This window comes from Portunus trituberculatus, chromosome 42 (genome assembly GCF_017591435.1).
Source record: "Portunus trituberculatus isolate SZX2019 chromosome 42, ASM1759143v1, whole genome shotgun sequence".
Taxonomy (NCBI): domain Eukaryota; kingdom Metazoa; phylum Arthropoda; class Malacostraca; order Decapoda; family Portunidae; genus Portunus; species Portunus trituberculatus.
In genome coordinates this window covers 20,494,177-20,519,029 of record NC_059296.1, presented here as the reverse complement: position 1 = coordinate 20,519,029, position 24,853 = coordinate 20,494,177, and the positions used below count along the sequence as shown (strand labels likewise).

Below are 24,853 nucleotides of genomic sequence, written 5' to 3'. Positions count from 1 at the left end.
GCCTCCCTCAATCCCTATATGTATATTTTCAGTATGTATGTACTGCACCTCCTAATAAACCGTATGTATATTCTTATTATTTTTATTTACACACACACACACACACACACACACACACACACACACACACACACACACACACACACACACACACACACACAAGGTACCTTCCAAATTTACTGCGACAAAATATTCACGTAAGGTATCGGAGTGACGCCTATTGTGAGGAAAGAAGAGGCATCACAGGCCTAAACTTTCCATGCCTTAACGTGGATGATATAGTATGGCATTGATTTTTTTACCTGATTATTTGTGCTGTGAAAATTTTAGTGTTTCGAGTGGGTGGTGGACCGAAGAGAGAGAGAGAGAGAGAGAGAGAGAGAGAGAGAGAGAGAGAGAGAGAGAGAGAGACTTTATTTCCAGTATGAATTGCATATGAATATAAATTGTTGGAGGAGACTGTAGGGAATGGAAACTCAGATTGTGTTGATAATGATGATGGTGTTGTAGAGAGAGAGAGAGAGAGAGAGAGAGAGAGAGTTACTGTTTGGTGTGTAAAGAAAGTTGGTCAAGGGATACAAAAATCGAGAAAGTAAGTTCTGTTAATATTCGAAAAGTGAATATGCAAAAATATCTAAAGTAAAGTATGAAAGTCTCTCTCTCTCTCTCTCTCTCTCTCTCTCTCTCTCTCTCTCTCTCTCTCTCTCTCTCTCTCTCTCTCTCTCTCTCTCTCTCTCTCTCTCTGTGTGTGTGTGTGTGTGTGTGTGTGTGTGTGTGTGTGTGTGTCCTTCACTCGGGTAGCAGCTGTTCCACGTGCTCCATTTTCTCTCTCATGTGTCTCTCCTTGGCTTTATGAATGTGTGAACTAATGTTGTTCTTCTCTCCCTCCCTCTCTCCCTCCCTCCGAGAAGCGACTCCCTCCCCCTCCCGCTGGACGTAAGTTACCAGTCACTACTATGAACATGCTTCCTCCTCATCTTTTTTCCTCTTCTTTGTTTTACTTGCCTTTCCTCCCTTGTTCTTCTCGTGTTTAACTTGCTGTACTCTTTCTTTTATCAGAGACTTTTTTTGCCCTTATCTCGTGTCTCTTTTTTCCTTGTCTTTATTTTCATTTATCCATTCTTGTTCCGTCCTACTTCTTCTCTTCTTCTCCCTTCCTTGTCATTTCTTATTTATTGTTTTCAGATGGTTTTTTCCGTTATATATATATATATATATATATATATATATATATATATATATATATATATATATATATATATATATATATTTATTTATATATATATATATATATATATATATATATATATATATATATATATATATATATATATATATATATATATATATATATTCCTTCGCCTCTTTCTTCTCCTCCTCCCTTTTTTAAATGCTGCTATTTACTAATGCTACTTTTACTACGATTCAGCCATTATTGATGTCGCTGTTTCCGCTGCTACTGCTATTGCTGTTACTACTACTACTACTACTACTACTACTACTACTACTACTACTATTACTACTACTACTATTGCTACTACTACTAGTACTACTTCTACTAATACTACTTCTATTTCTACTTCTACATCTGCTTCTACTATTACTACTACTGTGTTCCGTCGCTCACGTCTTACCTTTGGTTTATATATCGCTTCGTTATTCGTAAAAAAAGCTGTACGATGGATTCGTTATTTTACTGGTGTTGGCTTCTTCACTAGCACTGTATGACGTATTACTGTTTCAGTTTTCTTGATACTCTTTGCCTAGCTATTTAGTTGCTGCTTATCAGCGAATCCTATCGACATTTAGTCCTTACCATCCTCTGGAAGGAACATATTTGTTTATTTCTTTGTGGAATCCATCGTTGTATTTACGAGTATTTGTCATTTATTAGTTAGTTGTGTGGCGCCTGGCGCTGTGTGAACCAATCAACGCCTCACCTTTAGATTGCACAGCACTGCTTTGTGTGTGTTTGCTGAGCCCTTCCACAACCTGCAATGTTTGTGTGTGTGTGTGTGTGTGTGTGTGTGTGTGTGTGTGTGTGTGTGTCTGTGTCTGTGTGTGTGTGTGTGTGTTCACGTCGCTTTGCAGCTTTAATAACCTGTGTTAACGTGACTTGGTGAACACACGGCTTGTGGTGCAGGGCAAGGATTTTATCAAAAAACCATAAAGTACATCGGATATACCTTGAACTTATATGCTTCATTTAGGATGCTAAATATATATATATATATATATATATATATATATATATATATATATATATATATATATATATATATATATATGTGTGTGTGTGTGTGTGTGTGTGTGTGTGTGTGTGTGTGTGTGTGTGTGTGTGTGTGTGTGTGTGTAAGTTGATAGTAGAATTTGTAAACAAGGAAGAAAGCAGGGAACCACGGGTGGACTTCATTTATTCACGGAGGCGACGTTTCGCCTCACGTAGAAGGCATTTTCATATACTAAAATAATGAGAAAGCAGTAATTACAGTAAGAAGGTTAAGTCTTACATGGTATAAAATAAATAGTGTCAATAAAAGTAACAAAAGCTGAAAAAAAAGAAAAGAAAAAAAAGCAAGCAGGACAGGGCAATAATAAATAACACCCGCGCAAGACAACACAACAGAACATGGTGGATTGAACATTGGGAGAACACAATTACAAAAGAAAAATATATCTTTTAGCTTTATTTTGTTTAATTTTTGTAATTTTCTTCTCTCCATGTTCAATCCACCATGTTTTGTTGCGTTGTCTTGTGCGTGTGTTATTTATTTTTCCCACGTCTTGCTTTTTTTTATTGACACTGTTCATTTCATTGTTCGTGAGGCTCAAACCTTTTTTAGTGCACTTATTGCCTTTTCATTATTTTAGTTTTTCGTTGTTTTAGTTTCTGAAGATGCCTTCTGCCTAAGGCGAAACGTTTTCGTGAATAAATGGAGTTCACTACAGGTTTCTCTGCTTTCTTCCTTAATATATACATATATATATATATATATATATATATATATATATATATATATATATATATATATATATATATATATATATATATATAAAATACACAAAACTTATATATTTTAACCACCGAAACAGAAAGCATTTGTGCAAGTTTCGAGGAAAAGCAATGATGAAGAGCCTCTTGGTGCAGACTGTGGCTGATATGTCTGTATTGCTCACCACGTCTCTCACTCCTCCATATCCATATCACGGCTTTAGATAGACTTTTTTTCGACTTCCCGTATCTCATCAGGGACTAGACGAACTTAATATTCCCTTCACGTCCCAAAGTTCCCGTGGCTGCTCCACCTCCTGCCGCCCTCGTGACAGGCGGGTCGTGACCCAAGTGTTTCCCGAGAGCGGGAAGCGGAGGCAGAAGAAAATTTACGGTAAAATTTTAGAGGCTTATGTAACTTGGCTCGTGGCAGAAGGAAACTTGTGGTGCTGTGAGGGAAGATCAGACAGCTGTGGCTCTTCCCGGGCAGGAGTTGCTGCAGATGGGTAAATATGAGGAGTATACATATTAATAGTCAGGTGAAGGTAGATAAATGAGCAAAAAGATTATGAATACCGCATAATTTTTCGAAAGGTATTACTGCCCGGTATAAACAAGACGGAGTACTCATGTTTCTCCGGTTAAAATATTGATGAACAGAGAGAAGAATCGGTGAATTGTTAAGTGATAGATGTTGTAAGAACCTTAATGGACATTGCACTCTAAAATGAATAGCATTAAATCCTATGATATGTATCAGTTCTAAAGAACATTCCAGGCCATGAATTATATGTAATAGTTAGTGAAGCATACTAAGCGATATCATAGCCCGAAATTGACAAGTAGTAGATTTTTTTTCAGTAATTCTAAAGGATATCACTGCCCGAAATAGATGATTGATAAATGATACAGCAATTCTTAGTGACATTACAGCCTGAATGAAATGAATAATACAAGCACTTGACAAACGGAGATGATGAAGAGTACAACAGTTACGACGTTATAACCTAAGACAAATGATTAATAGATAGCACAGGGACATGACATAGAAATGCATGAATGGTAAATGGTGAAGCAGCTCTCATAGACATCAAACACAGACATAAATGAAAGAAATTGTTAAATCGTGCGTTAAATAGTGTGTGTGATATACACAGGCTCGCTCCCTCAATTAGCGGTGGCATACAGGTGAGGTTTGGCAGCGGGGCGGCGTGCATTGGCTCATTAATGCACAGGTGACGAGGCTCAGGTGCGTGCTGATTTTTAGAAATTAATGCAAAAGGTTGTTTATTTATTTGTTTATTTTTATTTTTTGCTTTGTTTTGATTTAAATTGATAGGAAAGGTCGTAATTTGTGTGTTTTTAGGTGAATGTTTGAAGGAATTCTGATGATTTTAAAGTTAATGAGTTCATGTTTTTTATCTTATCTTTTAATTCATTTTTTATACAGTAGGGAAAATCTGGCCAAGGGCAACAAAAATTATTACAAAAAAAAAAAGGCCTACTTAGATTCCAGTCTCCGAGCAGGTCCGAGAGAGTTAGCCAAAATAATGGAATAAATGTCTTGAAACCTCTCCCCCCTTAAATCAGTTCAGGTCATAGGAAGATGGAAATACAGAAGAAGATAGGGAACTCCAGAGTTTACCAGAGTTTATTTGTCTTTCATTGGGAAGAAAGAATGAAACTTACGCGATTACTTTTAGTCTACAGCCTTCGAATACACTTCATATGCACTGGAAAATAAGCGCCATATTGTTTTTTTCTTCTAAGGGCACATATATATTTTTTTTCAATGATGGAAACTTAAATGAAAATGGTGCAAGTTGATAATTTCCTTGGGGAGAAAGTTAGGATCATTTTTCTCTTCTTTATCGAGCGTGGAGACTACAATTGATTTATTTTTCTTTATCATTTATGTATTTATTTATTTTTTGTTGAAAGAAACTTAAAATGAGAAAGTGCAAGTTATTATTTTCATCGGAAGAAGAAAAATGCAGAGTACGTCATTATTTTTCGACAGCAAAAAGGAAAAAATTCTGTTATTATTTGTCTTTAAAGGAAGGCGCCTTAATTACTCTTGCCTGGGGTAGGTGGCTGTATTTTTCTGTCAAAGGTCCAATATGTAATTATTTTCACGTGAAGCATGAATATGTACTGCGAACGAGAACAGGAATGAAAAGAAGGAAGGAAAAGAGAAAGAGAAGATGATGAAAATGAAATGAACTGATTGGAGGAGAGGGAAGAGAATTAAAGTAAGGATAAAGATAAGAGAAAGGAAGAGAAGGAAAGAAACGAGGGAAAATCTTGGAAGCGAGGAAGGAATTGAAAGACGAAGGAAAAGAGAAAATTAGGAGAAGTGAAAGGAAGAGATTGAAATGAGAGGGAACAAGAAGAGATGAGAAAGGAATCGAGAAAAAAGATAAGAAATAAAGGAAAAGCAAAAGAAGGGAGGAGGAAATAGGAAGGAACAAAAAGAGAAGGGGAAGGAAAGGGAAGAGAAGAAAGTTAAAGAAAGCAGATAAGAAAAGAAGGGAAGGGAAGAGGAAGGAAAGAAGAATTAACAGTAAGAAAAGTGAAAGGAAAGAGAAGGCAAGAGGAGAAGGGAAGGGAAGAAAGGAAAAGAAGAGGAAAGAAAAAAAAATCAACAGTAACAAAAGGGAAAGGGAGATTAAGGAAGAAAAAGCAAAACATTGAAAGAAGGGAAGATGAAAGAAGGGAAGGGAAGAGAAAAAAAAAGGAAGGAAAAGGAAACAGTAATAGATAACACAAAACAGCAAGGGCAGAGAAGAGTAGGGAACACGGGAGGGGCTGGTGGGGGTAGAACATTGTTAACAGGTTCCCCATTGCGTTCTTCGCGTTCCCGTGCGTTCATTGAAGGCTCGCCCGCCCCGCTGCACGCGATGCGGGCAACACACAATAGAATTTAGGGGAGATCACTGTGCTTCGGAGGAGTGCATGAGGTGAGTGTGTGCGTGTGCGAGGGATGGAATGTATGCGGGACAGGAAAGAGTAAGAGGGGAGAGAAAGAGAGGAGTACGCGCGTGTGGTAGGTAGCGGAAAAGTGTACCAAGGAGGGGAAGGGTGTGGCTGAGATATAAAAGTGTTGCTAGGAGATACAAAGGGTGTAGAAGGATAGAAAGATCATTTAGTAGATGAAGGAGTATTTGTATGTTGCAGGGAGGATAAATTAATTGTTTTGCTTTGTTGCTATGATATTACCTCCTTCGCTGCAATAAACGTGAATTCTGAAGAAGAAAAAGCAATCTATCCGTTCTTTACAAGCATCTACAACAGAGAAGAGGATAAAAGAATAAGTTTTACCATTTTTAGCTAGCATAATGTCTGGAGGTTGTTAAAGAGTGAAGAAATGTGTCTCAAAGTGGCCATTTGTTAGAGAAGAATGTGTCAATAGCACTTAATGGATTAAAGTACATATAGATATTGAATAGTGTATGGCATGTAGTCTGCCAAGCCCGACGTGGATCCTGAAATGATATAAATCAAAGTATAGCATGTGTGATGTACCCGCAAATGTTTACTCATTAAACCATTGATGGTATGATAGCGAGAGAAAGCGCGTGGCTGGAGGGGAAGGGTGTGGTAGAAAAGGAAAAAAAGTGCTGTAGAAAGAGAGAAGGGAGAGGAAAAGGCTAACCAGAGAAAACAAGTGAGCTTAGTGTGTGGAGTGAGCAGATTTCGAAAAGTAGAAATAAGATTGTTTTGGAGGGATCTGTTTTGTGCACCTTTGATTACTCTTATAGGTCCATCATAGTAAGAGTACGTCGCCAAGCATATTGTTACCTCGTTGAGTTAACGGTATAAAAATTTGTGTGTGTGTGTGTGTGTGTGTGTGTGTGTGTGTGTGTGTGTGTGTGTGTGTGTGTGTGTGTTTGTGAGTGTGACTGTGTGTCCGTGCGCTTTTTTCACAATGAGCCTTTCGTGTGTTTGATAATCTCTTAATTTACATGAGGTTCACTTTGAAAATAACGTATTGTTTGAATTCTGGTGTTTGCCTCCAGTCTTGCACAAATATGTACATGGCAGGTTACTAACACACTGGTTTGGTTCCTGATTTTGGTTTTGTGCTGGAGTGTTGCGTTTTTTTATTCTTTATTTTTTTCTTGTCCCTATTGTTTGCAACGTGATAAATCATGGTGGTCGTACTACTACTACTGTTACTAACTACTGCTGATGCTACTACTACTACTACTACTACTACTACTACTACTACTACTACTACTACTACTACTACTACTACTACTACTTCTATTTCGTTTGCTGTAAGCGGAGCAAGCAAGCAAGGGAAGGGAGCTTCTGATATCATTAACTCTATAATCATTCAAGCAGTGTCGTGTCCCGCTCAGTAATGTGAAGGTGTGCGATGCTGTGACTTTGGCTGCTTGTACATACATTGGAATTAGAGGGAGATTCAGCTTTTCAATATTGAGGAGTCTTTGTAGAACTGTTTGATTTAACCCCTTCAATTTTGGGAGACATTTTTACCTTGAGATTTGTGGACGATTAGACCATTTTATTGACATTAGGAAGGGTCTGTGGAGGACAGAAGATTAGTTGCCAGATTCTTCACTATTTTAATCCCCCACATGAGTTTCTTAAGCTGTATAAAATCACCACATAGTAAGTAGAATGAATATGGAAATGCGTTATGGTACTGAAGAGATTAAATTGATTGATTCACTCTATGTTTTTCTTCAAGATTTTCTAGCAGGACATGTACTAAATTTAATCGGAGTTTTTGCCTTTACAATTCTATACCATCTACTGTACGTCAGAATGTGAATCTCAGTAAAAGAAGAAAAGAAGACTTAGCGCGGATATGTGTGCTCCTTCTTGTCCTTATTTTTTGTCAGTGAACCATGACTCGTTATGTAGAAATATTGTATCGTTAGCTGGCGTTTCGAACAACCTCCTCACCCCCTCCCCTGTCTCTCTCTCATAACAATAAAAAAGTAAAGAAAGAAAGAAAAAACATTGTAGACCTCGTAATGGTAAACATCTTTGCTCCTGCTTATGTTTCTTTTTTTACTTTTTTTTGTGAATCATTACTTGTTATATGGAAAACTTGTTCTATATCGTTAAGTGATACGTGGACACACACACACACACACTCTCTCTCTCTCTCTCTCTCTCTCTCTCTCTCTCTCTCTCTCTCTCTCTCTCTCTCTCTCTGCACCTTATCTCCCCTCACTAAAAAGGTGACAACATAAGACGAGATTAATTATAACACCTCACATTATCCCGCGCTACTTTTTTTCCTCATCCTCACACATGACTGACTGAGGTGAATATTGTCATTACGTTCTTTTCTCATCGTCTGGATTCACCACCGCTGTGCCTCGCCTTGCTTCTGGTGAAGAGGGACGGACGCCTGTGTGTGTGTGTGTGTGTGTGTGTGTGTGTGTGTGTGTGTGTGTGTGTGTGTGTGTGTGTGTAATTCACCGTTTGATCTGCTGCAGTCTCTGACGAGACAGCCAGACGTTACCCTACGGAACGAGCTCAGAGCTCATTATTTCCGATCTTTGGATAGGCCTGATTTCCTGACTTTCCTTCCCATCAGTTACAATGCCTGTCGTGTTGAAAGTAGCGAGTTTTCTTTAGTCAAGTGTGTGTGTGTGTGTGTGTGTGTGTGTGTGTGTGTGTGTGTGTGTGTGTGTGTGTGTGTGTGTGAGAGAGAGAGAGAGAGAGAGAGAGAGAGAGAAAGAGAGAGAAGGAAAATGAATGTACGTAGTGTGTTTATGTCTTTATGTGTGTCTGTTTCTTTGTCTCTTGGCGTGTTTGTGTTTGTCTGTCTGTCTGTCTGTCTGTCTGTCTGTCTATCTATCTATCTATCTGTCTGTGTATGTATGTATATATTGTTTGTATGCATGTGTTGGCGTGTGTCTGTCTGTCTGTTTGTCTGTCTCCCTCCTCTCTCTCTCTCTCTCTCTCTCTCTCTCTCTCTCTCTCTCTCTCTCTCTCTCTCTCTCTCTCTCTCTCTCTCTCTCTCTCTCTCTCTCTCTAACTGTGTGTAAATGTGAACGGCTTATGAACATTGACACACACACACACACACACACACACACACACACACACACACACACACACACACACACACACACACACACACACACACACACACACACACACACACACACACACACACACACACACACACATGTAGTTTTCCACATCATCACCTTTACTTTTCGTGCCCTTTACTCCTCTGTGTGGGCGGGGGGCGGGAGGCGGGAGGCGGGGGCGGTGGGGACGGGCAGGGGGTCAGGGGGATGTGTTCCTAATGCATATAAGATTCATAACAAGAAAATAAGAACATGAATAAAACAAGAAGAAAAAAAAAAGCGACGTTCGAGAGAGAGAGAGAGAGAGAGAGAGAGAGAGAGAGAGAGAGAGAGAGAGAGAGAGAGAGAAATGTTGTACACGAAAAGAGTTGAATATGCATGTTGCTAATGTAATAGTAATAATGACAACAGCAGTAATTGTTGCATGAATAGCAATAACAAAGACGAATGACAAGGAGATACAGAAACAAAGATAAGGTGACGATGGAAGAAGAAGAAAAAAAAGAAAATAATATATAGAATAGGAGAGGGAGACACGAGAAGGGGATAAACAAACGGAAAAATCATGCAAACGAAAACGGAAAACAAATAATAGAGAAAGAAATAGTGGGAAATATTTTTAAAGGAGAAAAGAAAATTGGGGAAGATAATTGAAGAAAATCTAGAAGCAGGAGCAGCAGCAACCTGAAGATTATGCAAACGAAGGAAAAATAATAGAATAAGACCAAAATTGGAGAAGGAAGAAAGGAAACAGACGAGGGAATATTGCATGAAACAACAAAACACACACACACACACACACACACACACACACACACACACACACACACACACACACACACACATGGAAAGGGCTTTTACTTCTTCCTGCGTGTGGAGAAACAAAAATACAGGTTCCTTATTTTTTTCCTCTTACATTTAGCAGTGTGTCCCGTCTTGCCTCACTCACTGCTTAAAAGATACACCCTTGTTCTTTTTGTTACTTTTCTCACTCACTCACTCACTCACTCTCTTTTCAATTCACTTCTTCCCTTCCTTTTTTCGTTCCTTCCTCTCTTGCTTCCTTACTTTCTCTTTTCCTTAACTTGTCTATCTGTCTATTGTCTTTCGTTTTTTCTTTCTTTCTTGTTTTTCTTTTCTTTCTTTTTGCTTTCCTTTTTCTTTCCTTCTTTTTCCTTCTTTCATTTCGTTTCGTGTCCTTTCGTTTCTTTTCTTTCCTTTCCTTTCCTTTCTTTTTCTTTCCTTTCTTTTCCCTTCCCTTCCCTTCCCTCCTTCCATGTGTTCTTTACTCTTTCCTTTCGTCACTCACTCACTTACTCCTTCCCTCACTCTCTCTCCCTTCCTCACTCACGCACACCCTCCCTCCCTCCCTTCTTCATTTACCCACACCAAAGCAATCTGCGCTTAGAAATCGTCAATATTTTCACGTATGCACGAGCTAAAGAGAATAGAGTCGTATATTACCTACGCATCATGACTTTTCCTCCTCCTCTTCCTCCTCCTCCTCCTCCTCCTCCTCCTCCTCCTCCTCGTATATTACCTACGCATCATGACTTCTCTTCCTTCTCCTACTCCTTCTCCTTTTCCTTCTCCTTCTCCTTCTCCTTCTCCTTCTCCGTTTCCTCCTCCTCCTCCTCCTCCTCCTCCTCCTCCTCCTCCTCCTCCTCCTCTTCTTTTCTTCCTTCTCTTCCTCCTCCTCATCATCATCATCATAATTTTCATCATCATTATCATCGTCTTTTTTTTCTTTTCTTCTTCTTCTTCTTCTTCTTCTTCTTCTTCTTCTTCTTCTTCTTCTTCTTCTTCTTCTTCTTCTTCTTCTTCTTCTAGATTTTCCACAAAGCAACATTCTTCACCCTCTCTTTATTGTCCCCCCCTTGTGTGTGTGTGTGTGTGTGTGTGTGTGTGTGTGTCGTATTTAAGGACTGACTCATATGTATGCAGCATTAATTTCACGGCTCTACTCTATACATACATTAGTGTACCATTATGCATGTATTTATTCTGCTCCTATCGCATCCCACCATTTTCCAGCTTTCCCGTAGACAATTTCCTTGTTTCTGAAGAGTCTGGTGTGTAATATTCACTAGTTCATTATTCTTATGTAGTAGATATTGATTCTGAAGTTACGACGACATACGTGTCTTATCGCATCCTATCGTTCGTCACCTTACTTTTTACAATACCCTTGTTTCTGAAGAGCCTGTTGTGTAATATCCTATAAGTTATATTGTTACATAGTAGGCATTTTCAAACCTATGACTTACTTTTGGTGCATCTTAATTTATAATCATTCTGGGGGACATCTTTACTTATTCTTGACCCACTTTCAGTCTTTTAAGCTGGTTAAGAAATTAGTATATATTTTTTTTATTCCTCCTACGTTCTTGAAGATGGTATAAAGATTCCATGCATTACTTCCGTTGATTGTCTCGTATCGCAGGGAAAGGCTTGAGATACACACGTACATCACACACCTAATTTTCTTCCTCTAATCTTGAAGCTGGGTAGAAAAGTGAAATGTATTCCTTTCTAATCCCTACCTATGTTCTTGAAGATGATGAAATACCTATGCATTATTTCTGGTGTTCTTAATTGTCTCATATCGCAGCGAAAGGCTTAAGCTCTTCAGTACCATGACACGTTTGCACATTTATCCTCCTTACTGTTTGTTGATCTTATACAGCTTCAGAAACTTATGTGGGGATTAAAATAGTGAAGACTCTAGCTATTAATTTTCCGACCTCCATAAACCCTTCCTAAATAAAATCGTGTAATCATACCCAAAACTTATGGTAAAAATTCGTCCTAGTACTGAAGGGATTAAAATACATACGTACGTCATGCACTTAACTTTCTTCCTCTCTGACGTACACTGTGTAGCATGACGCCGCCTGTACTGTATTCCCTGGCCCCTCACTGACCAGCCTCCCCTCCAACGGCAGCGGGAGGACATGAAAGAGTTATGTGGTGCTGCTGCTGGTCCCCTTGCCTGCTGGAGGGTTGAGGGTGGACGCGGGAGAGAGGGAGAACAGGAGGGAAAGAGAAAAGGAGTGTTAGAGGTACAGAGCGCCATAAATGGGGAAACTAGAGCAAAGGGGAGGTTGAGAGAGGAAGCCCAGAGAAGAGAGAAAAGAGGCAGACGGGGGGAGGAGGGAAAAAGATTTTGTGAGGTGAGGGGAAGGCCGCTTGGATTTAGGGAGGGAGGGGATTGGAGGATTGGAGGAAGAATCTGAGGGATGAGGGGAAGTGAGGGCGTCTCAGGTGGAGGGAAATTTCAATGGCAAAGAGGGAAAAATAAAGAGGAGAGAAAACCAAAACAGGGAGGGAGTTTGTTAGCTTTTTTTTTTATCTCTCTCTCTCTCTCTCTCTCTCTCTCTCTCTCTCTCTCTCTCTCTCTCTCTCTCTCTCTCTCTCTCTCTCTCTCTCTCTCTCTCTCTCTCTCTCTCTCTCTCTCTCTCTCTCTCTCTCTGTGTGTGTGTGTGTGTGTGTGTGTGTGTGTGTGTGTGTGTGCGCGTCTCCTTCAACAATAGACCACCGTTAAAAGCTGACTAAAATATTGCTCCCCTCCTTCCCTTTTTCCTCGCTCTCACTTCAGTACTTTCATTTTCTAGTTTTTTATATATGTTTTTTTCCTTCCTCTCCCTTTATGCCATATATTTCTCTTCCGGTTATCGCTCAGATGGTGTTTCTCTTCCATGCTTGTTTTGCTAATGAATAGTGTTTGGATGTATAGATTGGAGAGTCAGTGTGTTGAAGTGGTATGTGTATTGTTCTGTGACGTGTGTGTGTGTGTGTGTGTGTGTGTGTGTGTGTGTGTGTGTGTGTGTGTGTGTGTGTGTGTGTGTGTGTGTGATTGGTTGTTTTTTACTTTGTGTTGATTTATTGTGAGATTTTTTTTATTCTGGTTTGTTAGTCTTCCTTTATTTTTTTTTTTTCAGTTTTTGCCTCAGTTGGATATTTGAGTGTGGTATGTTATTATCGTTACTTATAAATTAATTATCGTGGCTTTTACGTATTTTAAAACAGTATTTTTTTCAGTAGTTAGGTAGTTTCAGTTAGTTATCTGCACGATGCCATTGTGTTCTTTCTACACTGAACAAAGAAACACGTATTATTATTTTTTTTTTTTTGGTATTTGCAGTGTGTTTATCATATAACAACAACAACAACAACAACTACCACTACTACTACTACTACTACTACTACTACTACTGTGTGTGTGTGTGTGTGTGTGTGTGTGTGTGTGTATGTGTGCAAATCATTATCACGCGTGAAAAGGGAAACATTGAAATGGGAAAGACACCTATTCATCTTCATTCATTCGCGTTAAGTCAAAGCCCCGGAATGGGTGGTGAAAAATTCAGGTGCGTAAATAGGTACAGTATGGCTCAAAAATTAAAAGGACAAACTAGGAAGCTGGATAAGAAGAAAAAATAATGAATGTAAAGCTAAGAGAATAAAAGATAGGACAAATAAACATGAAATATGGAGCCATGTTGAGAGAGAGAGAGAGAGAGAGAGAGAGAGAGAGAGAGAGAGAGAGAGAGAGAGAGAGAGAGAGAGAAACATGTAAAATCTATCATCCCCAGCTGGCAGATTAATCACAAGTAGCGGCAGTTTTCCTCTCTTAAATTCAAGACTAAAGAACCTTCATACTTTTTACTTCCCCTGAGCTAATTACCACCTAATTACCCCCTACGTTCTTTCGTATTGTGTTCCTTAATCAGCTGTTACCACTTGCGCACCTGCTTAGCTAGTTCGCCTGCGCACACCTGGCGGGAAGCGGCGGTCCCTCTTACCTGAGTTATGTATTGGGAGTTATGGCAACGTTCCGTCTCGTGTGTACAAGTGTTCTCTTTGTCAGTGTCTCTGAGCGAAGGATAATGAGGTATGGTATTGTGCAAGTTTCCTTCTCATCATTACCTCTCTCTCTCTCTCTCTCTCTCTCTCTCTCTCTCTCTCTCTCTCTCTCTCTCTCTCTCTCTCTCTCTCTCTCTCTCTCTCTCACAAACAAAAATAGTAAGTTGATAGGTTGATAAATACGTTGAGAGAGAGAGAGAGAGAGAGAGAGAGAGAGAGAGAGAGAGAGAGAGAGAGAGAGAGAGTGAGAATTAAAGGGTGTGAATATCAACAGGATGGGAGGAAAGGAGGTACGAAGAAAAAATGAAAACCTTAAAGGAAAGATACACGAGAGAGAGAGAGAGAGAGAGAGAGAGAGAGAGAGAGAGAGAGAGAGAGAGAGAGAGAGAGAGAGATGCTGTTGTCACGCTTGGAGGCTGAAGAAGGAAACGTAATTCACAGCATGCGAACACTGATTTTCTTTGTGCTCGCCTCGGCAGTCAGAGATTCCGGCGCCCTGTCACGTGTCCATCCTCGGCTACATGGCGTGTGTGCAGCTTTACATGATTGCTTCGGGAATCGAGGAATGGAATCACTGTGATGTTATATGTTCGGTTTTTCCTCCAGTCTTGCATTTCTTGTATATGTTGTAGAAAGGCGAAGCTGAGGAAGAGAGGAGGTTTGATTGAAGCGCATCGAGTGTAGTCTTCGATCTCAAGTGGTCCCCTTTATGTTGCCTTCGTCGCGTCCCTTAGGTATTTGTCTCGAACCTTTCACTTTAGATTTGATCTCTGCCACATAAAAACCTCACACGACAAGTGGACAACAGGAGCCTTCAAGGTGGAAGTCTGGCATGTTGTGAGCGAATGTATCACTCAGAGCTTGGCGTTCTGCCCGCATTGACCGAGACATCCGCATCACTCTAGCCGCGGGCTGGAGAAAGGGCATGAAATATAGTGTCCTGTCTTCCTCAGCTCACAAATTGGAAAGTTTTCTAAATTTCAGTTTTGCTTATTTATTCAATTATTTGTTTTGTTTCTTTGGTTTTTGTTCCTTAGTTAATTATATATTTCTTTGTTTATTAGTTTTAATCAATGCTAATTAATCTTCCTGCTAATCAACTACAACATTAAAACATTCATTTGTTCGTAGTGCAATGTCAAGAATACATGCTTGTGTAGCCTGGCTAATATAAAATTGCTATTCACATTCCTAATTCTTGATGTCCATCAAAATAATTCATTACAATGACCTCATTGTTAACAAGACACGACCATGTCAGAAAAGTGTTCATGTCATTAGTTGTTGAAGCTTTTAAGAGGGATTTTGTCTTTGGTCCTTAAAAATTTAAGAGTTATTTTTCTTATGGTCGTTCAGGCCTTTAAGAGGAAGAGGGATTTAGGCCTTCAACTTCCCCACATCATATAAACTTTTGAAATTTTCAGGCTTTTAAAAGAGACATCATTGCTGCTCCTCCAGGTTTCTAGAAGTGATTCAGTAGTTCTTGGAAATTCTGGGATTTTGCTCTTGGTTGTTCAGGCTTTAAAGAGGAGTTTCGTCCTTGGATCCTTAGAAGTGCGAGAAGAAAGCGTCTAAATAGATCTGATGACGATAACCCGGAAGACACTCAGTTCCTAGGATCGATGAAGACATGTACGAGGCCTTTGTCTGGCAGGAACAATTGCCCAGTCCACACGGAGGGCGAGGGTGGAGAGAGAGGCGGGGTGGGGCGGTGTCCTGCCGTCTGTGTCTTGTCTGTTCACGGGACACCAAAGGAAGCAAGTCCAGGAACGTAATGACGTGTTTTTCTTTTCACCCTTTTTATTACCATGTCAGTCTGCCTCGGTTTGTTCATCCATCTTTATTTGCTCTCTCTCTCTCTCTCTCTCTCTCTCTCTCTCTCTCTCTCTCTCTCTCTCTCTCTCTCTCTCTCTCTCTCTCTCTCTCTCTCTCTCTCTCTCTCTCTCTCTCTCTCTCTCTCTCTCTCTCTCTCTCTCTCTCTCTCTCTCTCTCTCTCTCTCTCTCATTCGCATAAGTAACCCCATACATCACATCAGCCATAGCATTACTTGAAGCTACAGGAACACACCATCACCAACACCTGAATCTGGGACACTTGACACTGCTGAAAGGACAGCCCACGACACACCTGGCTCTTCCTTACCACCTCCCCGAGACCTGATCATTGCCTTTGAGGTAGATAGTTATGTAAGTAGGTAGATAGACAGATGGATAGATAGAATGATTGATTTATTGATAGATGGATGGGTAAGTAGATAGATAAATATGTAGGTAGATAAATAAATAGGTAGATAGATAGATAGGTAGACAGATAGATAGATAGATTAATTGATTGATTCATTGATAGATAGATAGGTAGGTAGATAGATAGATAAATAGATCGCTAGGTAGATAGACGGATAGATAGATACATAATAGATTGTTATACTGGCAGACGGACAGATAGGTACATAGTTAAGTGAGTGACAAATTACACCACTGGTACAAAATCAATCTGTCGATCATTAGGATAGAGAAAAGACGATGAAAAGAAATTAGATCTATCATCCTTTTGGTTCTACTCATTGGAGATTGGCGCCTTCAGTGTAGCTTTTCTTTCATCTTTTTTGTTACCCTTGCCAGAAACAATCTTACATGTACATCAATAAAACGAAAAAGAAGTAAAATTAAATCAAATACAGCTAGTCGATCCAAAATCCATTAGATATTTTTCTTTTTTTATGAGTTTGTGTGTGTGTGTGTGTGTGTGTGTGTGTGTGTGTGTGTGTGTGTGTGTGTGTGTGTGCGTGTGGGAATTATCAAGAGCTTACAACCATCAACTGTCGTATACAAAGACCATTAACCCCTTTATTACTGAGAAGTTTTTTTACCTTGAGTTTTGAGTACGATTAGACGATTTTATTGACATAATAAACTATCTATGACGGTCAGAAGATTAATGGCTAGAGTCTTCACTATTTCAATCCTCACATAAGTGTCTGAAGCTGTATAAAATCGCCAAATAGTAAGCAAAATGAATATGAAAACGCGTCATGGTACTGAAGGGTTAAGCCGAGACAGACACAAGCATTAACATTAACATACAGACAGGCACCTATTGGTCAGACTTCGGCAAACAGAGATCACTTCATTCCTTCCGTTTTCTTTATCATCACACGCATTATACTCTGTCTGCCTTCACCAACAGGAAGTAGAGAGTTATATAAGGTGAACACTCGAGGCTTATAGGAACGCCAGTAAATTTTAGGTGTGAAGTGATTAATTCTGAGTGATATTTTTGTTAATTTCCTTTTTTTTTCATTATTTTCTTGTGTTCCTTGGCAATTTATCACCGTCAAGATCCAGCCAGACCAGTATATTTGGATTAATAATGAATGAAAACTGAAGGATTGGTTTATTCATTTATTTTATTTTATTCACGTTTGTTTTTATTTCAGACCGATAGAAAATGCGTTATGAATTTTTAAAAGTCTCGCCAGGATTTGCAAATTGAGCAATATATTTTTTAATTCGTTTGCTTTCATTTTTTCTTTTTAATTTACTGTTTTTTTTTTAATTAGCTGAAATGGAAAGAGTAAATGATTTTATATTTTTTTTCCTGGACTTCATTTTATATACATATTAAAAAAAAAGAGCAAGGCAAGTGAAATCCTAAAGGGAGAGACGTCAAAGTAAAAAGATAAAAAAAACAACGCGATATCCAATAAGTTGAATCTCGTTAACAGACACAAGAGCATCGCAAAATTATGAAGAAAGAAAAAATCAGAAACAGAGAGAATAAGAAAGCTGAAATAAAGAACATGAGAATAATAATGATAATAATAATAATAATAATAATAATAATAAGAAGAAGAAGAAGAAGAAGAAGAAGAAGAAGAACAAGTGGTACAGTGGAACCATGCGTGCTTTGGGATCCTAGAGGTCTCGAAGCGCACGGATTCGAATCCTGTCCACGGTCCGAGTGTAGGTTGGGCTTCCTCACTCGGGGCAACGGTTTCCTAGCGGGTGGGCTTTAAGATAGGAGGTACCCTCAAAAGTATCCCCTTTAGCCCATAAATTCCCGTGAAAAGCCCACATGGTATAAAAAAAAAACCGAAGAAAAAAAAGAAAAATAGAAAAAACAAAATACAAAAAGATAAAATCAAATAAGAATTAAAACAACCAGAGAGAGAGAGAGAGAGAGAGAGAGAGAGAGAGAGAGAGAGAGAGAGAGAGCAGAATGGGAGAATGTGGGAGTCGTGCCCCTTCATTGCCCTGTAAGCCCCGTGGCAAACCTTGGCGCTCGTCAGGATGCTGCGTCGGAAATGAGACGACTTTCTTGATGATCACTATTTTTATTCATGAGCCTCTTATGCTGACGAAGTGGAGAGAGAGAGAGAGAGAGAGAGAGAGAGAGAGAGAGAGAGAGAGAGAGAGAGAGAGAGAGAGAAAGACGAAAGAATTAAGACTAAAAGGAAGGAAACGAAGATAAGGTTTAGGAGATGGAAAGGAGAAAGATATATGTGTGTGTGTGTGGGTTTGTGTGTGTGTGTGTGAGAGAGAGAGAGAGAGAGAGAGAGAGAGAGAGAGAGAGAGAGAGAGAGAGAGAGAGAGAGAGAGAAAATATATATGTTTGTTAATAAACCTAGAAAATAAAAACGAGATGAAGGAGGAACTAAAAATAAAACCAGGATAAACCTTGAAAGTCTAAATCCTTAAGATGAAAAAGAAAAAAAAGAAAAAAACAACAACGAAAGAGACAAACGTTTAAGTGGAAGAAAATAAAAAAAAAAACCATAAGAGAGAAAAAAAAAAGAGAAAAGAGAAAAATGCCGAGGACGAGAAATGAGGCCGAGAGGAAAAAGATTAAGTGATGATGCAGTGAGAGTAATTTGCGGTGTGAGGGAATGAGAATATGAGTGAGAGTAAAAGATGAGGGATAAAAGGATAAGAAAAAGGCTTAGTGATATGAGGATTAATATGAAAGGGAAGGCTGTGTTTGAGAAAGCGTGGGAGTGAGGGAGAGGAAAAGAAGGAATGAAGGATAAAAGTGCTAGGGTGAGAACTGGTGATAAAGGACGGAAGGAGGCGAGCAAACGAGGAAGGAGAGGAAAGGAAAACTGGAGGGAAACAGGAAATTAAGCGTTAGGAAGAGAAATTTGAGGAGAGATGGGGAAAGGAAAAGGGAAAAGGAAGAGGAAAAGAAAAAGAAGTGAATGTGGGTTAGAGTAACAATTTTCTGAGAGAGAGAGAGAGAGAGAGAGAGAGAGAGAGAGAGAGAGAGAGAGAGAGAGAGAGAGAGAGACGTACGTAGACAAATACACACACAAACACACACACACACACACACACTTTCATTCTTCCATTCATTCTTCATACATACATACATACATATATACGTAAATAGATACATAATACATACATACATACATACATACAAAGAGATAAACGAAAAAGACAAACCCACAGAATGATTTACACTTATACAAATGCATCGCTATTAAACGGAATGTGTCACTGTTAATAAAGATTTTCAGTAACTTTCCTTTAATATCCGCGTGTTGTGTATTGAACCAGCTTTGATCAGGCAGTGTTTTGATCTTCGCTGGCTGGCCAATAATCTCCTTGCCTCATTTCTAAACGTTTGGGTTAATTATGTATCGCTTGAGAGAGAGAGAGAGAGAGAGAGAGAGAGAGAGAGAGAGAGAGAGAGAGAGAGAGAGAGAGACTTCGGAGACATTATGGATGTACTATTATTATTTTGGGTGTATTTTGAACAACGAATTAAGATCAGACACACCACTAAACAAATATGTGAGTTAAAAAGATACGCACAGGGGTAAATGAATGAAGAAGTAAGTCTTTCATTATATTTTGACGCTGCCACAAAGGGAATCATGATCTTAGAAATGGGAAAAAAACGAAAAGAAAAAAACGTAAAGTGAATTAATTTATTCTACAACTTTGCTCCAGAATCCTCAAGTGACACTCCAGAAGTTAGATAGCACACACACACACACACACACACACACACACACACACACACACACACACACACACACACACACACACACACACACACACACACACACACTCACACACCAGAAGGCACTGGGCGATGTTACTTTGATCTCTCTCTCTCTCTCTCTCTCTCTCTCTCTCTCTCTCTCTCTCTCTCTCTCTCTCTCTCTCTCTCTCTCTCTCTCTCTCTCGATTCCCTCCTTTACCTTCACTCCTCCTTTCTTTCTTCAATCCCGAATCTCCTGCCTGGCCTCTCTCTCTCTCTCTCTCTCTCTCTCTCTCTCTCTCTCTCTCTCTATCTCTATCTCTCTCTCTCTCTCTGCTACTGCCGGAGGAGGGTGTGGAGGGGAGGGGAGGGGGGAGTTTTGGTGTTTATGTTAAGCTGACTTGACAAGCACCTTTGGAAATTGTATTCAGTGTTGCCATTTCCTTCACGTGTTGGGTTGCCTTAGAGAAGAAATAGTTTACTGTGTGTCTTATTTCCTCACATTTCTTTTCCTGTTTCCTTCGTCATTTTTACTTCCTTTTTTACTTTTTTTTTGGGGAGGGGGCGTCTCTGATTTTTGTCTTTTCTTCTTTCTTACTTCTTTTTCTTTTCTTTTCTTTCTTTTTTATTTTCTTCCTTCGTTCCTTTTTCCTTCCTTCCTTTCTTCCTCTCTCCCTCCTTCTCTTCATGCATATCTATCTTCCTTTCTGCTAACCTGCTAATTTTACCGTTCTCTCTCTCTCTCTCTCTCTCTCTCTCTCTCTCTCTCTCTCTCTCTCTCTCTCTCTCTCCCACTCACACGGATATCATCTTCCCCCAGGTCGAGTGAGCCGTCACCCAAGGGCTCGCCAACCCTGGGTACCCGTAAGGCGAAGGAGCAAGACAGACCCAGAGCCAACACTCAGCCCCGCCCCGCGCCCTCCTTCTTTACCACGTTCAAGGTAGGTGTTGTTTGTCCGCGTGTGTCCTAGTATTTACCTGGCTCTGTTTACCTGTGTGTGTCTGACGGGATGACAAGAGGGTTTCAGATAGTTTTTCTTTAAATATATTGTTTTCTTATTCTTTTTTGAGGTTTGTTGTGGCAGGGTTTGATTTAAGAGCCTGTTGTGTTATTTAGGATTTTTAACATTTTTTTTTTTTCTAGGGAGATTGATTTGTTGGTTTCGATATTTGATTTTTTTTTTCAAATATATAATTATTTCATTTCACTGAGTTTGATACTGTAATGTGTTAGGATTTTATTTATTTTTCTTATGTTTTTATTCATTTCTTTTGTTTCATTGATTTTTCTAGCAGAATTTAATTGTTTTGAATATGTGATTGCTTTTAGTAGTTATTGTATTTAGCACACACACACACACACACACACACACACACACACACACACACATTTCTTTATATGGTAAATGGTTCTTTGTCTTTATTGATCGGGTCGATAGGCCGAATGTGTGTGTGTGTGTGTGTGTGTGTGTGTGTGTGTGTGTGTGTGTGTGTGTGTGTGTGTGTGTGTGTGTGTGTGTGTGTGTGTGTGTGTGTAGATAAGAGAGCATATAAAGCAACATCTTAAACTGAAACAAGAAAGCATAAGTGAATAATAGTAATAAAAAATAGAATCATGACACACACACACGCACACACACACACACACACACACACACACACACACACACACACACACACACACACACACACACACACACACACACACACACGACCTGCAGGGAATATTAAAGCACCTTGAGTCACTTTCAGGTCTCTTACATTACCTCATATTTTCTGCCACCTTCATTATTGCTGTAATTATCTCTCTCTCTCTCTCTCTCTCTCTCTCTCTCTCTCTCTCTCTCTCTCTCTCTCTCTCTCTCTCTCTCTCTCTCTCTCTCTCTGTTAATAAAGTTACCAATTTTCTGAGATTTTTTAATAGTATCAAAATTTAATTAAGTTTCGTTGTGAGGATTTTTTTTTTCTTTTTCTGTGTCTCCTTCTGCTATTGGTTGAGTGGGTTAGCCAATCACGAAGATGTTTTCTAGAAGCCACATTTCTTCCTGACCCTCCTCACTCATTTCTGTCTGTCAGTCTGTCTCTCTCTGTCTTGTGGTTTGCTGTCCTCCTTTTCTTCATCCACATTATTTTTCTCTCTTTTTTTCTATGTTTTCATTTCTGTTTGTATTGTGTGTTCCTGTCCTCCATTTCTTCGTCCATGTTACTTTTCTCTCTCTTTCTTTTTGCATGTTTTCATTCCTGTTTGTCAGTCTGTGTATTTCTGTCCCGTGTCTTACTTTCCTTCTCCTTTTCTTCGTCCATATTACTTTTCTTTCTGTCTTTTTATTTGTTTTTATTTCAGTCTGTCTGTGTGTCTGTCTTGTGGCTTGCTTGTCTTTCTTCCCTCTTTTATTCTCCCTCTCCGCTCGTGTCTCCGTCTGTTTGTCTGCTTTTGTCGATACTTCTGGTCGTTGTCTCTCTTTATGTGTCTGCGCATTAATCTGTTTCTTTTCGTGTTTTTCTTTCAGTAGTGTTCGATCTGTTTGTGTCTCTGTCTTTTAATGTGCATGTATGTTTGTGTTCTTCCTTTATCTTGTCCTCTATGGGTATGTGTTCTTATTGTTTTGCTGTATGTGTGTGTGTGTGTGTGTGTGTGTGTGTGTGTGTGTGTGTGTGTGTGTGTGTGTGTGTGTGTGTGTGTGTGTGTGTGTGTGTGTCGCGGGAATATTGTTGGAGGTAGGATGTGTTTTTGTGTGTAAATATCAATCTATATCTCTCTCTCTCTCTCTCTCTCTCTCTCTCTCTCTCTCTCTCTCTCTCTCTCTCTCTCTCTCTCTCTCTCTCTCTCTCTCTCTCTCAATAGGAGGTCTTTCTGCCACACAATTGACCTCACTCGTCGCGTCCTTTTTGTGTCAATATTGGAGGTGGAGGCGGAGACTACACACTTATCTTACTTCCCCGTGTGTGTGTGTGTGTGTGTGTGTGTGTGTGTGTGTGTGTGTGTGTGTGTGGGTGGGTGTGTGTGTGTGTGTGTGTGTGTGTGTGTGTTTCTAAGAAGTTTATCAGCAAGTTTGTTAATGTATGTAATGTTTAAGGAAAGGTAAAAAAAATAGTTTGTGAGTAATAGAGAGAGAGAGAGAGAGAGAGAGAGAGAGAGAGAGAGAGAGAGAGAGAGAGAGAGAGAGACATAATTATTTTTTTCTTTTTAAATGTGAAAGGTGCAATTCCTTTATTTTTCATCTGAAGGATAATGTAATATTCCAGAAATATAGTACGAGTGTATTTTTATTTTTCTTACAATTCAATATTCCTCAGTATCATATATTCTTTCATCAATTCATTTACATTTCATTTTCTATTTTTTTTTTCCTCAATCTGATTTTAATTTTGCCTTTTATTGTTGCATTTATCTGTGTCTCTTCGTTTGCTACGTTTAGTTTGTGTGTATATTTCTCTGCCCTACTTACTATTTTTGTACGTGTCCTTGTTTAATGTGACTTTTCCTTTCATGAATTCGATTTGAAACTCGTAATTATTGGCAGTAAAATTATTGGGAATAAAGTTGCTAGTGAATGTGAGGAACAATCACATCCAAGCCTTGTGAATACAGACATGTAGCTGCAGAAAACTCTACTGTCTTCTCCCTTCACTTTTCACTTCACCACTGCATGATATTAATTTCTACGTGTGTGTGTGTGTGTGTGTGTGTGTGTGTGTGTGTGTGTGTGTGTGTGTGTGTGTGTGTGTGTGTGTGTGTTTACGTGCGTTATTTAGTTGGTTTACTTATTATGCGTGTTTTTTTTCAAATAATTTTCTCGTGGAGTTTACTTTCTTTATAAATGTGCTTGTCTGAAATTAAGATGTAAGTTCCAATTCGTGAAAAAACATTGAAATTTAAGTGAGAAAAAAAGAACTACTATTTCCTCGCACTATCGAGGCAGACTTGCGAAAGATGACTTTGTTTTGACCTACATACGTGTGTGGAGTGAAATACGAGATCTTAGTCATAAAGCACTTGAAAAATAGATTGAGCATTATCATCCTTTTTTGTTACACGCATTACGACAACACATTTAAGAGAGATTACCTTATTTTTACCGATTTACGTGAGAAAATGATAAAGATTTATTTTTTCACATTATACAAGCATTACATTTACAATTTCAATCTATTTATGGTTCATGTCTACAATAATACACGAGCACTGAGACTTAAAGCAAATTGAGGGTTGATAATAACTATGATAAAAGGCACACACCACACACACTTGCTGTCTACGTACACGCATTCCCGCGGCACATTTGCGTCAGCTGGCCTCGTTATCATCTCCGCGGGGCGTCGCTGTATGATGGAGTTAACCGTGACCATGCAGTAATTTCATGAGTTCCGAGCGTGCTAATTAATTGACGTTATTACAGGACGTGCTTAGCCAGGGAGAGAAATGATCCGATTTGCCGGATTATCCTGTTTTCCTCTTTTTAATATGCATTTTCCTCCGCTCGCACGACTCAGTGGCGCTGCTTTGCCTCGTCCTCCCCCTCAATGCCTCGCTAGGATGGCTCCGTCACCTCATTATTATCTTCACGTTACAAATTAGCGTCATCTAAATCTGCTAATAGGATGCTGTCGTGTGTGTGTGTGTGTGTGTGTGTGTGTGTGTGTGTGTGTTGGAGGGTGGTAAGGGATTGGGTGGGTATGGATGTTATGTACTTATGCAGTTTATCAGTGTTGCGTTGTGCTGTGTTGTTACTTAAGCAGGAATCATAATTATTCATTTTAGTTCAGTAAGTTTATTAAGCGACATGCTTGCTTGATATGTTTTTTTGTTTTCTTTGTGTTTGTGTTCGTATATTTGTTGTCAATATCCATGTATCCATGTATGTATGTATGTATGTATATATGTATATGTATATGTATGTGTGTGTGTGTGTGTGTGTGTGTGTGTGTGTG

The 24,853-nt window shown here is 39.3% G+C and overlaps 1 protein-coding gene across 18 annotated transcripts in view; it reads left to right on the top strand.

Moving 5' to 3' along the window:
• LOC123517719 (multiple C2 and transmembrane domain-containing protein-like) overlaps positions 1-24,853 on the top strand; it is a 638,372-nt gene that overhangs the window by 405,958 nt on the left and 207,561 nt on the right. For all 18 annotated transcript variants that reach the window (XR_006678551.1, XR_006678552.1, XM_045278096.1 and 15 more), the window contains one exon: positions 20,742-20,862. Coding sequence is in view for 16 of the 18 variants with exons in the window: in XM_045278096.1 (XP_045134031.1) it covers positions 20,742-20,862 (121 nt within the window). In the remaining 2 variants the exon portion in view is untranslated. The remainder of the gene's footprint in view (positions 1-20,741; positions 20,863-24,853) is intronic.